The sequence below is a fragment of the Caenorhabditis elegans genome, chromosome III (assembly GCF_000002985.6).
Source record: "Caenorhabditis elegans chromosome III".
NCBI lineage: Eukaryota > Metazoa > Nematoda > Chromadorea > Rhabditida > Rhabditidae > Caenorhabditis > Caenorhabditis elegans.
The window spans coordinates 2,583,811-2,597,244 of NC_003281.10; the positions used below are offsets into that span (position 1 = coordinate 2,583,811).

General features: G+C 33.5%; 2 protein-coding genes across 2 annotated transcripts; one reads left to right on the top strand and one right to left on the bottom strand.

The window, feature by feature from the left end:
- Positions 1-160: 160 nt before the first annotated feature.
- On the bottom strand, positions 161-13,224 carry apb-1 (AP complex subunit beta). Its single transcript, NM_001027766.5, has 9 exons — positions 13,176-13,224; positions 12,879-13,120; positions 11,668-12,061; positions 8,431-9,547; positions 6,916-7,528; positions 5,732-5,794; positions 1,522-1,696; positions 685-839; positions 161-467 (listed from the first exon to the last, which is right to left on the bottom strand). The coding sequence occupies exons 1-9, from the start codon at positions 13,210-13,212 to the stop codon at positions 396-398; spliced, it is 2,868 nt and encodes a 955-aa protein (NP_001022937.1). The 5' UTR covers positions 13,213-13,224; the 3' UTR covers positions 161-395.
- gpa-17 (G Protein, Alpha subunit) lies at positions 2,745-5,502 on the top strand. The gene is made up of 6 exons (NM_001381782.3): positions 2,745-2,864; positions 3,690-3,797; positions 3,869-4,283; positions 4,438-4,538; positions 4,585-4,731; positions 5,066-5,502. Exons 1-6 carry the CDS (start codon positions 2,781-2,783, stop codon positions 5,429-5,431), a joined length of 1,221 nt encoding a protein of 406 aa, NP_001367936.1. The 5' UTR covers positions 2,745-2,780; the 3' UTR covers positions 5,432-5,502.
- Positions 13,225-13,434: the final 210 nt, after the last annotated feature.

The window sequence follows — 13,434 nt, forward strand, 5'->3', positions numbered from 1 at the left end:
TTGAAGCTATATCTGGTGCAGTAAAATTTTTGCTCGTTTTTCCTACCATTTTCAGCCAAAAATATTGTCTATTGAATGCACCAGCTGGTCGTGGTGCAAAAAAAATCGGTGGCCGACTTTTTTTTTGTTAATTTCTCGGTCACAGCGGAAAAAACGGGGGTTATTGCAATAACTTTTATACTTTTTTGTGTTGGAAAATCTATAGAACATTCAATAAATAAATAAATATCTTGTGTGTGGAGCGGGGGATAAATTTCAGCAGAAATAATAAAAATAAATTAGAATTTTTTTTTGGTAAGACTGATTTTTTCACAATAATAATAATAATCAAAAATACATTAGAAGTGAAATTTGGGGGGAAATTCAGAATTATTTAGGGGAAAAGGCAATTTAAATCAGTTGAGAAGCGCTTGGAATACTTCATTGATGTTTGCAATCGCCATCAGATTCTTCGATTTTAGGGAGAGCTGCAAAAAAACATATAGGTCGTCAGGCTCACGCCTGCCTACCGCCTATGCCTGCCTGCCTACGGTCCTGCCTACAATTCAATTTGGGATGATTTCCGATATTTTCGCATTTAATTTAATGTTCTATCTAGTAACAGGTATGCTTGTATGCAGAAGGTAGGCACGTAGGCATATGGTAGGCATAAGGCAGGCAGGTAGGCATATCCGTTAAACCTACCGTAATCGACGTGGTCTGTGAGTTGACTTTGAGCTCTGAGAGCACATTCAAATTGTTCGTATACTTGACAGAATGATACAAAAGTTGTTGATTGTCAACTTGTCGCCGTGCCACCGTATGAATGTTGTTTTGTTGTAGTTTTGTGCAAATTGCGTCTGAAAAATGGGAAATTTCGAGAAAAAAATTAGTTTTTTATTTAAAAATTTTGTAAAATACAGATTTGTAGTTCAAAAATGGAATTTTTTTTTGTTTTTTTTTACAAAAATGTAAATTTACCGGAGAATTATTCGAAAGTTTCGAAAAATTCTAAAAACTGCAAATTCGCTTTTTTTTACATCTGTAAAATAATCTTTAATTTTTTTTTTGTAAAAATCGAAATAATGCCTCCAAAACTGGCAATTTTCTAAAAAAAAAGGCAAAAAATAAGATTTTTTGCATTTTTTTTTTGAAGTGTTTGATACTTTTTGTTTAAAAATTGAAAAATTGTGAGTTTTAATTAGAAAAAATTCCAAAAAACAATTTTTCTTTGTAAAAATCGAGATTGTGCTTCAAAAACTGGAATTTCCTGGAAATTTTTTAAAAAAGTCATTTTTGGAATTTTTTTGAAGTTTCCAATATTTTATCAGGTTTAAAAAAATTGAAAAATTGTCTGGAAAAACTTTTTTAGCGGTTTTTAATAATTTTCGTTGAAATTTCATATTTTATTAAAAAAACGGATTTATTTGAAAAAAAATTGAAAAATGTCAGTTTTCAGAGTTTTAAATTGAAATATTACTCTTATTTTTCGTTAAAAATCCAAAAATTTTCAAAAAAATTTCCTGAAAAAAACCCGCTCACCAGCATTCATATTATGCGTATTCTGTAGGGTAAACTGTTGCTCATTTTGCTCTGGAATACTCTTCCATTCCTCAAGGAATTCACGTTTTTCCATTTGTCCATCTTCTCGGAAATAGGCCAACAATGGGACTGTGGTGGCAAAGTAGAACGCGTTGATGTCGTTTTTAATGGCAACCTGAAACAAAAATTGGAGTTTTTGTGATAATTTTTGATGTATAATTTGAATTTCCGAGATTTTCAAAAAAAAAAAAATAATTTCAAATATTTTTCAATAAATTTTTCTACGGAAACGAAAATTCCGTGGAGCTTTTGAGTTTTACAGTAAAACGCTAACAAATCGAGGTGTATTTGTGCTCAAAGTGTGATTTTCAGGCGATTTTAAGCCCCAAAAGCTTGGGTTATTTGCTCCAAAATGTGAAGAAATTGGAATTTTTGTCATAAAACTGAAATTCCGAGGGCCTTTTGAGTTTTTTAAACACCAAGAAAATCGAAAAATATCTACTTTTTTAAGGTGGAGACCCCAAATTTTTCGCTGAATTCGAATATTTATGTGAAAAAAATTCAAAAAAATTCAATCACTTTCTATTTCAGCTTGAAGTCGCTACATGTGCACCCCAAGCGACTATTTTTAAATGCCGGCCAAATATATTCTCATTAGAGCGCGCTGTGTTGTGTCGATTTACGAGATTTGCACATCAACTTTTACGTTAATTGTTTAACGAGTTTCCTTCGTTTTTGCCGGTTTTTTTTTTGAACATTAGTTTTTTTTTACGTGCCAATTGAACTTTTTATTATTATTAAACTGGCAAAACGTTTTGAAAATAGGAAATTTTGCCAGTTTAGTGATAATAAACCGTTTAATTGGCACGCACGAAAAACAAATTTCCAAAAAAAAAACCGGATGTTGAAGCAAAAAACTCAAGCTTTTGGGGCTCAAAATCGCCTGAAAATCACACTTTTAGCACAAATGCACCATGTTTATGGCGGTGAGTAACACCTTTTTATCAATAAAAAGGAGGTAATGTTTGTTTAGAACACACACACACAGACACTACTACGATGGCATTAAACGTTTTGTACATCGTCCTGCCGCCTCCTCAATCCTCAATCACTCTGCTTCTTCTTCTTATGATAACAAATCACATAATACCCCATATCTATCGTTGCCTTTACTCTTCGCGGCGTCGTCCTTCGTGCACACACACACACACAAAACATTTCAGTCATCAATCGATACTGCTTGATTACTCTTCGCCACGATGGGATCCTTGTGCTCCCGAGAGGAAGACGGCAATGATACGGTTACGACGATGAACGGGCAGAATAAAAAGAAGACTAAGAAGGTAAGGCGAGTTATGCCTGTAGGCAGCCGTGCCTACGCGGAAGAATTTACGAATTGTTTCGATAGGAAACCTAGGACAAGCTAGAATTGGAAATACCTTGAAAACTAGTTTAATTAGTTATAGGCGGTTTTCCAATTATAAACGGTATTGTGTTAACCGTAATTCTCAGTAGAGACGAGATTTACCTGTAGGCAGGCGGGAAGGCATTCTTGCCTACTACGAAGCCCAGGCGTCTAGCACAAAACCATGTCTAATTGGAAGTGCCTTGAAAACTATTTTATTTAGCTTAAGGGTTTTCCAATTAGCCGTGGCGATTTTTGCCTATAGGCAGGCGGTGAAGGCATTCTTGCGTGCAGGCATAGGAGAATTTCAAGCTCTTCTAGCCACAAGCTTGAATCTCCCGGGTATCTGGCAAAGAACTATTTCTAATTGGAAATACTTTGATAACTAGTTCAATTAGTTATAGTTTCCAAGTTCTCAATAGAGATGAGTTTTGCCTGTAGGCAGGCGGTAAAGGCATTTTCGTGCCTACAATAGGCGAATTTCAAGCTCTTCTAGCCACAAACTTCGCGGGCGGGGATCTGGCTCAAAACCATTTAGAAACACCTTAAAACTATTTTATTTAGCTTAAGGGGTTTCCAATTAGTGGTGGTGATTTTTGCCTGTAGGCAGGCGGTGAAGGCATTTTCGTGCCTACACGAATGTGCAGGCTTGCCAACTTCAGGAAAACTCCAATAATTTTGCAATTATCGGGGTGTACCGAAATCACAAGAGCTTTCGAATTGGGGCTCACGAAGCATTTTCTAAACTACAAAAAACCTTCAGGAAGGCGATATAATTCACTTCTTCATGCTCGGAATCGAAGGAGCCGGCAAGACGACGATCGTCAGGCAGCTCAAATGTCTTTGCATACAGAAACCGCAGAGTTATCAGGTTTGAATTCAATTTTTTTTGAATTTAAAATTTAAAATTCAAAATTCAAAACTTGAAATCCACATTTTCAGATGTACGACGACAGCTGGAACCTGATAGATCGCGAGAAGATCTTTGACAACTATGAGCTCGAGAACTTAAAGAACGTAGTTCGAATCAATCTGCTCACTGCGGCCAACTCACTGATCCGTAAGGTTCGTGAGACAGACGAGGAGCATATGAGAAGCTCTGGAGCAGCTGCGGCGGTTCTTAGACGATGCTCACAGCTGTACGAGGCAGAAGTTGATATCTATGATATATCGAATCAAATCGAGGATGAATACGGCGCGTACATCATCGAAATATTATCTGATCCACAGATTCGCCGGTGCTTGGATCAGGGACCGCCTGTCAAAATCGAGGACGGAACACGATTCTTTTTGAAAGACGAGGGAAGAATTCGGAATATTTTCACGCATTCTTATCAGCTAACCAATGATGATATTGGTAAGTTTTCCTAGTCAGAAAGTCCCATTTCGCTTTGATCTCCGAAAAATGCGGGAGGTGAGACGCAGACATCTCATCTGATTTTTCCCGCATTTTTTGTAGATCAAACTGTATTGAGAGAGTCTGACACAACGTGAATCCAAACAACTTTCAGTCCACGTTCGTAAGCCAACAGTTTCATTCAAAAGCTACAAATTCCGAATCAAGCAGCTTCGCGTTGAAATTCACGATATGGGAGGACAAAAGAGCGAATTAGTTTGAAAAAAAGCAAATCTTTTCAGTGGAAAATGACACTTTTCAGGTAAAAATCCCACAATTCATGCGGCAATTTCTAACTACTGATGGACATTGCTTTTTGCTCTACGTTTCCTCGTTGGCCGCATTCCAGGAGCCTGATAAGGATGTGAAAGGGCGAACGGTGTTGGACAAGAGTGCAGCGATTTTCAAGGTGAGAAAAGAATGGAAAATCCGATTTTTTTGGAAAAATCTGGAAAAAATCCGATTTTTTTAGGAAAAATCTGGAAAAACCCGATTTTTTTTGGAAAAACCAGAACAAATCCCATTTTGTTGGAAAAATCTGGAAAAATCCAATTTTTTTGGAAAAATCTGGAAAAAATTCAATTTTTTCGGAAAAATCTGGAAAAATCCAATTTTTTTTGGAAAAATCTGGAAAAAATCTGGAAAAATCCGATTTTTTTTGAAAAAAATCCGATTTTTTTGGAAAAATCTGGAAAAAAATCCAATTTTTATTGGAAATTTCCGATTAATTAATCGATTTTCAGCTAGTTCTCGAAATGAACGGAGTCGACGAGTGTACGGTAATGATATTCTTCAATAAACAGGATCGATTCGAGGAGATTTGCCGAGAAATGATGCAGAAAGAAGATGGGAAGCGGCAGCTCGAGAAGGTGCTCGGAATTCCTCCAAAAGTTCAAAAAGAGGGAAAAAAGGGAAAACCGGAGAATTATGATCATTTGAAGGATGCGATTCGAAGTCGTTTCAAGGAGATTTTGAAGGAGAATAATGATAAGAAAAGTTATTATATGAAATATACTCAGGCAACTGATGCTCAATTGATGAGCACAATTTTCTATGCAGTTGAGAATGAAATTATTTCCTCGTATTTTACACAGGCTCGGTATATTTAATTATTTTTTTGTGTTTTCGTGGTTTTTTTGTGTCGAATTCGTTAAATTATTCAATAAATCAAATTCAAAATGCTTTTTTTTGTTGGTTTTTTTTAAATTTGCAATTTTTACAGGTCAGGATTAAAAAAAATACATTTTTGAATGTAAAAAAAAAACATGTTTTTTCGTTAAATTATTGATTTTTTTTCACTTTTTTTTTTTGACTCAAAACATCGATTTTCAGCTTGAAAAATAGGAAAAAACTTGGTTTTTCAAAAAAAAAAAAAGAGTTTTCTGTACATACTACAAACTACAACTTACTTGAAGATTTGTGAGTGGAGTTGTCACTTGAACTGCTCCCGTCGTGTCACAGGCGATTGTGTACTGGAAAATTAAACGAATTATTGATTTTTTTGAGGTTTTAAAGGAATTTTTATATGTTTTTTTTGGAAAATCCAAAAAATTAGAAACTTTTTGGGTTCCCAAAATTTTTTGGCATAAATTCGTGAAAAATTTTAAATTTTACAACATTTTTTTCGAATAAAATTCGAATTTATTGAGATTTTAACGTAAATTTTTCTCTTTTTTTGAGAAAGGTTTTAGTTTTGTTTTTTTTTTCAATTTTTGAAATTTTCAAACACCAAAAAAATTAATTAATTCAAAAACAGCTTATTTTATCAAAAAACCGCTGAAACTCATGTTAAAATCTAAACTAGGTCCGAAAATATTTAATTTTTTTTGAAAAAAGTTGAGAAAATCGATTTTTAGTATAAAAATTAAGAAAAAAACCCATATTTTCGAATTTTTAATTGTAAATTTCGACTTTTTCGGGGGAATTTTTTTTTCGTTAAAAAAAACTGTAAATGTTCAAAAAATCCCATTTTTCAAGAATTTTATGTTTTAAATTCAATTTTTTTTTGAAATTTGTTTAAAAATTGATTTTTAAAAGTATTTTTAGACAATTTCGAAAAATAAATTAACTCAACAATTGGCAAAAAATTGGAATTCACAGTTTAGTTTAACGAAAACCCCGCTAAATATCATGTTAAAATAAAAATTCGTTTTTTTTTTGAAAAAGTAGAAAATATCGATTTTTAGTATAAAAAATAAAGAAAAATTGGTTAAAACCCGCATTTTTAAATTTTTCACTAAAAAAATCGATTTTTTTTTAAGTCTAAAGTATCGATTTTTAGTTTAAAAATGAAGATAAATCCCATATTTTTGGATTTTTCACTGAACATTTTAATTTTTTCGGGGGAATTTTTTTTTTAAATAAAAAGCTTATCGAATTTTCACAAAAAATCGCATTTTTCGAGAATTTAAGTTTTTTGTTCGATTTTTTTTGAAATTTCATTAAAAATTAGTTTTGTAATATTTTAGACAATTTCGAAAAAAAAAAATTTCGAAGCTTTTCAACTGATAATATTCGAAAAGTCTCCATTTTTAAGCCAAAATTCAGGTTGTTTTCCAATTTTTCACACAAAATCTATCAAAATCCCGCGTACATTTTGCGATTGATTCGGCAAAATAGGTGCCGGATTGACTTGTTCCACCGGAATCAGCCCAAACGAATTCTTATTAAATTGCAGTGCAAATCCAGAAATCGCCTGCATTGCTCGATTCGTAATTGTCATTTCCATGAATATTTTTCCACCACGTCGAACAAATGTTCCTTCCACTTGCATTCCCATTGCTTTCGAAGCATCCAACCATAATTCCTTGGGGTAAGTGATTCCAGAAGATCCACCGAATCCACCAGATCCAAAAATTTCAGCGAGTCCTCCAATTGAAGCTGGCTGTTGGGAAGGTGGTGCAGCTGGAGCAGCTCCTCCAAGTCCACCAAGACCATCAAATGGATTATAGGAAGCCGAGTTTGTTGGAGCAGCTGGCATCGGATCTCCACCAAGACCCAGTAGATCATCGAGGCCACCCATAGAAGTTGTTCCGCTCATTGCTCCACCAAAAGCTCCTGTATTTGCACTAGCGGCTGGAGCATTTAAATCAAGTGACAGAAGATCTGCAATAACTTGATCTTGAGATGGAATAACTGTTGGAGCAGCTGCTGAGCCATTTCTTGCAGCATTTGGTGTTGATGACGTGTCGAGAAGACTGGATCCACTGAAATTATTGATATTTTTATTATTATTTTGTAGTTTAGAATTTTAGAAAATTGTAAAATTTCGATTTCTTTCAAAATTTTTTAGTAAAAGCTCGGGATTTCTCAACTTTCTTGCAAAAAAATAAGTTTTTTTGTAAAAAAATCGATCAGAAAATTAAATTTCAGTTTTTTTTCGATTTCTTTTATTAAAAACTTTGCAATATATCGATTTCTCTGAAAAATCAAAAATCGATTTTTTTTTAATTGTAAATTTTAGATTTTTGTCGAAAAGTCTATCAGAAAATGAATAAAAAATCTTCTTTTTTTTTGAAAAATTTACAGAAATTGATTTTTTTCAAACTTTTCCTAGTAAAAGCTCGGGATTTCTCTATTTTTCTGTTTAAAAAACTTTATTTTTTTCGAAAAAGAAAATGAATTTTTCTGATTTTTTTTCTGTTTTTTGTTCTTCATTTTCTGAAGAAACCTACTTTTTTCCAGTGAAAAACTGTAAAATTTCGATTTTCTCTAGTAAAAGCTCGGGATTTTTCGATTTTTTCAAAAAGTCTAACAGCAAATACAGTTTTCCGATTTTTTCTTGTTTTTTTTTCTCGAAAAATGATTTTTTTTTTCCATTTTTCTAGTAAAAGCTCGGGATTTTTCCATTTTCTTGAAAATAAAATGTTTTTTTTTGTTTAAAAAAAAAAACTATAAATATTCGAGTTTTGTTTAAAAATCTATGAGAAAAGGAAAATTTCCAGATTTTTTCTAGTAAAATCTGCGGATTTTTGGATTTTTTTCGAAAAATTTAACAGAAAATACAGTTTTCCGATTGTTTTCTTGTTTTTTTTTTCTTCATTTTCTGAAAAAAAAAATTTTTTTTTTGCCCGATTTTACAGGAACTCCAATCCCCAAAAAAACCCACAATTTCGCCGCCGGAATCGGATTAATCTGCCGAAGCGGTGCCTTTGCCGGATCAATAAACGCCGATGGTGGCTTATGATAGACAGAAGCCAGTGTTCCAATATGACAAACAAGTTGCTCCAAAAGCGATGGCTCAAGTAGATCAGTTTCCTCCGAAATAAGCGGCTTCTCAGTGAGCACAACATTTTTCGCCGCAGCTGGATCAGCAGACAGAAGTCTCCAATAGATGAATCCACGATCTCGAAGATCCGGATTATCACTATCCTGAGTGGCCAGTGAGAGCACACGTTGTACAAGAGCCTGAGCAACTCCGGGACGCTTCAGGAAAAGCTTGACGACAGCGGTGAGAAGTTGCAGTTGAACCTGAGTATTCTCATCATGGAATCCTTCAACAAAACTCTCGAGGAGCTCATCAGCATTATCAATTCTCTCAGCATATTCTCCAATAATCCAAATCATTGAAGCCCGGGCTTCAGGCTCATCCAGCGTGTCCAGATTCTCACAGAGTGCAGAAATAATACTCTCATATCTATTCGGATATTTTCTAAAGATATCCTTAATCACAACGACGGCTTCTTGTACAACATAGTTGACTTTTGTCTGAATGAGCTCCAGCAGGGTCTGAACACATCGCTCACTACTAGCTTCAACTTTAATAGCACATCTTCCAATTGCTCTAACAGATTTCCGAACAAAATCCACATCAACCTCGGTGGCATATTCCTTGAGCTCACTGAGCACTTGAGCGATATTATTCTGTTGAGCCAGTCGAATCATAATATCCAGCTTCTCCATTTTCACATAAATCGGATCATTATATTTCACAAAGAACACCTTCATTTCTTGTTTCAAAATGTCGGGGCGTTTTTGAACGATCAAATTGATGTTTCGCAGTGCGACATATTGAATTTCGGGCTCCGCCGAGAGCAGGGTAACCATTGGTGGTGCGAGCTTCTTCGTGAGTTGGGTGATAAAGTCCGAATCTGCTGGCATCATGTCGATCAGCTTCATGAGCACTTTTACGGTGGAGAGAACGACGGCGGCGTTGGCGTGAGCCAGACGGGGAGAGATTCGCTCACAAATGTTTTGAGTTTCACGTTCGTCTCGTGGGGTGTAGCCTGGAATTTTAGATTTTTTTTTTTGGAAAAAAGCCGGAAAAAATCAACAAAAAAAAACGCTTTTTTTTAACTTTCTTAGCTTGAATTTAAAAATTTTATGGAAAATTGAGCAAAAACGCGGGAGTTTCGATGTTAAAAATTTTGAAAAATCTTTTTAAAAAAATTTAACAAAAAAACGTTTTTTCTCGAATTTTATTTTTTGAAATTAATTTGCATTTTTTAATTTTTTTAGCCTGGAATTTTAGATTTTTTTTTTGGAAAATTGAGCAAAAAGGCGGGAATTCAATGTTAAAAATCGGAAAAATCGAAAAAAAAACGATTTTTTTAAAAGAATTTAATTATTTTAAATTAATTCTTTTTTTTTCAAGTTTTTCAACTTGGAATTTAAGATTTTATGGAAAATTGAGCAAAAATGGCTGGAATTTCGAAGCTAAAAACCAAAAATATCGAAAAAAAAAACGATTTTTTTTAAAGAATTTGATTATTTGAAATTAATTTGCATTTTTAAAAATTGTTTTAGCCTGAAATTTAGGATTTTTTGGAAAATCGAAAATTTGCAAATTTCCTACAATTTTCATGCAAGCGCGATTTAGATTTTTCCTAGTAGAAGCTCGGGAGTTTTCAATTTTCCTGAAAAAAAAAATTATAAATTTGCGATTTTTCTCAAAAATCCATCAGAAAATGAAATTTTTGCAGATTTTTCTTCATTTTTTGGAAAAAATTGTTTTTACAGATGTTTGAGCCGAATTTTACAAAAAATTTAGCGTTTTGCCGCCAAATGCCTAACGAGACCTAACAGTTGGCCGTGGAGCGCACTTGCACACATCAATTTCAAAAATACGCATTTTTCTGCGTCTCTATAATAGAAAAAATGATGAAGAACTAGAATTTCGAGAGAAAAAACCAAAAAAAAATGGTGGAAATATGTAGCCTGGAATTTAAGATTTTTTGGAGTTTTTTTTTTTGCAAATTGAGCAAAAAATTAGAAATTTCTCTAGAATTTTTTATTTTTCAGGTCTAAGTTTTTAATGGAATTTTTTTTCAACTTTTGGTTTTTTGAGGAAAAAACCGGCTTATATTACTAAAACTGAGTATCAGATCAGAATTTTCATAAAGTTTCTGGAATTTTTTGTCATAGAAATACTTTGAAATATCAAAATTAAAACGTTTTGCTGTGCTTTTTAAACCTATTTTCACTATCAGTTTCGGAAAAATAAAGACTTTTCGCCGCTGAAATTCGAAAGTAGCGGTTTTTGTTGCAAATTTGGGGTTTTCTTAGAAAAAAAATACAATTTTCAAGATTTTTCATGCGAAATTCGTCAGGATCGGCAGCAAAAGAATTTGAAAACCGAAAAATCTAAATTTTGTATTTAATAGAAAATGTAAGCTAATAATTGAATTTTCTCGTTTTTTAGAAATCTCTTCAAGCTATAATTTTAAAGTGTAAAAAATCGATTTTTTTTCTGTTAAAAACTATAAAATTTCGATTTGTTTTCAGATTTTTCTCTGGATTTCAATTTTCTTTTTTTTTCCAACTGCAAATTTTCAATTTTTCTCAAAAAAAAAACTATCAGAAAATTAAATTTTTGCAGATTTTTTCTAATTTTCTAGGAAGAAAAAAAATGTTTTACTTCGAAATTTTAAAATTAAAGCGTTTTTCAGAACTATATTATTTATTTTATTGGATTTTTCTCGGTTTTGAAGCTATTTTGAATATCAATTTCGAGTTTTCGCCTCTGAAATCTGAAATTAGAGGTTTTTATTGTAAATTTGGGGTTTTCTAGGAAAAAAAAATACAATTTTCTAGCTTTTTCATGCGAAATTCGTCAGGATCGGCAGATAAAGAATTTGAAAACCGAAAAATCTTATTTATATGTAGGTTTTCTGGTTTTTTTTAATCTCTTGAAGCTGGAATTCTAAAGTGTAAAAAATCGATCGAGAAGTTTCATTAACAAAATTCGATGCTTTCAGACAATTTTGAGTCTAATAAGGCAATTTGAAAAAATTCGACTACACACCTTGAAAGCTTTTTTTAAGTTTTTTAGGTGAAAAATTGCTCAATTTTACGATTTTTTCACTTTTTTTCCACGATTTTCAACACTTTTTTGCTGAATTTTTACCTGCAAGAGCATCCAAAATGAATACTTGTCCCCATTCAGTACACTCATTCAACGCAGTCAATAGTTTATTAACCATTTGACTATTCACTTCAATTACAGTCTGTTGCTCATTCATTTCAGTCAACGCGGCAACCGCATTCGCCACAACCATCGGATTGGCATCGGAGAGTAGATCGTTGAGCAACTCAACGAATCCCTGCTCCTTCACAAGAGCCGGATTCATGTCGTGAAGCTTTGCAACACAGACTGCGGCGGTTTTTCGAACGTATGGATCCTCATCCTTCATACATCGACGGAGAGGATCACAGAGGTATTCGGTGATCTTTTCAACGCGAATACATCCCATTGTACGGACAGCAAGTGCACGGATTAGAGGATTCGGATCTTCACAGTCCTGAAAAATTAGGAAAATTATTGAAAATTTCCGAAAAATGACCGAAAAAAGCTGAAAAATCGGTTTTTTCCTGTTTTTTTCCCGGAAAATTGTCATTTTAATGATTTTTCGAGGAAAATTATGGTATTTTTGATTTAAAAAATGTTATTTTCAAGCTTTAAACGAGAAAAAACAAAAAAAAAATTCGCGCGGGGCATTTTTACAGTTTTTAAGCAAGTTTAACAGCTTTTTGAGTAAAAATGAACTGAAGGAAAAAACCCGCAAAAAATGTAATTTTCCTCTCAAAAGTGATAAAAAGTTGCTCCTCTGCAAATTTAACAGCTTTTTGGGGAAAATTTCCACTATTTTCTCAAGATTTGGATCTTCACAGTCCTGAAAAAAGTGCAAAATTATTAAAAATTTCCGAAAAACGACCGAAAAAAGCTGAAAAAATCTGGTTTGTTCTTGCTTTTCCCCGGAAAAATGCCATTTTTATAATTTTTCCCCGGTTTTACGAAAATTCGGAGAATTTTGCCGGGAAATCTGAAACGTCTGGGATAATAATGGTATTTTTAAATTTAAAATAATTTTATTTTCAAGTTTTAAATGAGAAAAAACAAAGACAATTCGCGCGGGAGTGTTTGCAGCTTTTGGGCGAATTTCTTATATATTTAAGCAAAATTTCAGCTTTTGGAGCGAATTTTCAGCATTTGAGCAAATTTTCAGCGTTTGAGCAAAATTTTCAGCTTTTTGAGCGAATTTTCAGCTTTTCGAGCAATTTTTACAACTTTTTGAGCCAATTTTCTACTTTTGAACCTTCTCAAGCTGTCTCCCCTACCTTAACAAACGTGTTAACCGCCATAATCGCGAGATCAGGCTGCGATTTCGCGTAATTCATCAAATACAGATAGACTAATTTCTTCAATTCAACATTATCCGTCTGCATACAATTCACCACATCGGGAAATAGAGCGCTGACGTCTTTTCCGACTGTCATACTGGCGATAACCTTCTTCACAGCCTCTTTTTTCTTCTCCTTTTTGTCAGAGTTGAGCTCATTTTTCAGTTCGAATATTTCTCCTGCAATAAAAATTGGAAATTTGAGTTAAATTCATTGAAAACGATATAAAAATACCTTTCTTTGTGGTGGTGAAATATTTGGAGTCGGTCATCTTGTGATACCCCTGAAAGATAAATGTGAAAAAGGGTAAAAATTCAAATTTTCGTAATAAAATCGAGGTTTCAAGGAAATTGGAGCCGCAGAAGTTGGCGGAGATGCAGAATTTTGGGCGGAAAAGAATGAAAAATCGATAAGTTGCCGTGTGCGCAAAGATTTCCGTCCCGCAAAACCTCCAAATATTGCCGAAAAGGGAGAGAGAAGGACAGAGAAAAAG

Bases quoted from the DNA above. Each gene is read 5' to 3' on its own strand.
- apb-1 (NM_001027766.5), bottom strand. From the start codon at position 13,212: ATGACCGACTCCAAATATTTCACCACCACAAAGAAAG. The intron at 7,529-8,430 runs GTGGGTTTTTTT...CAATAATTTCAG, and splicing joins CCGATTCCGGCGGCGAAATT to TGGATCCAGTCTTCTCGACA. The intron at 5,795-6,915 runs GTACGCGGGATT...TTAATTTTCCAG, and splicing joins TGCCGAATCAATCGCAAAAT to TACACAATCGCCTGTGACAC.
- gpa-17 (NM_001381782.3), top strand. From the start codon at position 2,781: ATGGGATCCTTGTGCTCCCGAGAGGAAGACGGCAATGATACGGTTACG. The intron at 3,798-3,868 runs GTTTGAATTCAA...CCACATTTTCAG, and splicing joins AGAAACCGCAGAGTTATCAG to ATGTACGACGACAGCTGGAA. The intron at 4,284-4,437 runs GTAAGTTTTCCT...AACAACTTTCAG, and splicing joins GCTAACCAATGATGATATTG to TCCACGTTCGTAAGCCAACA.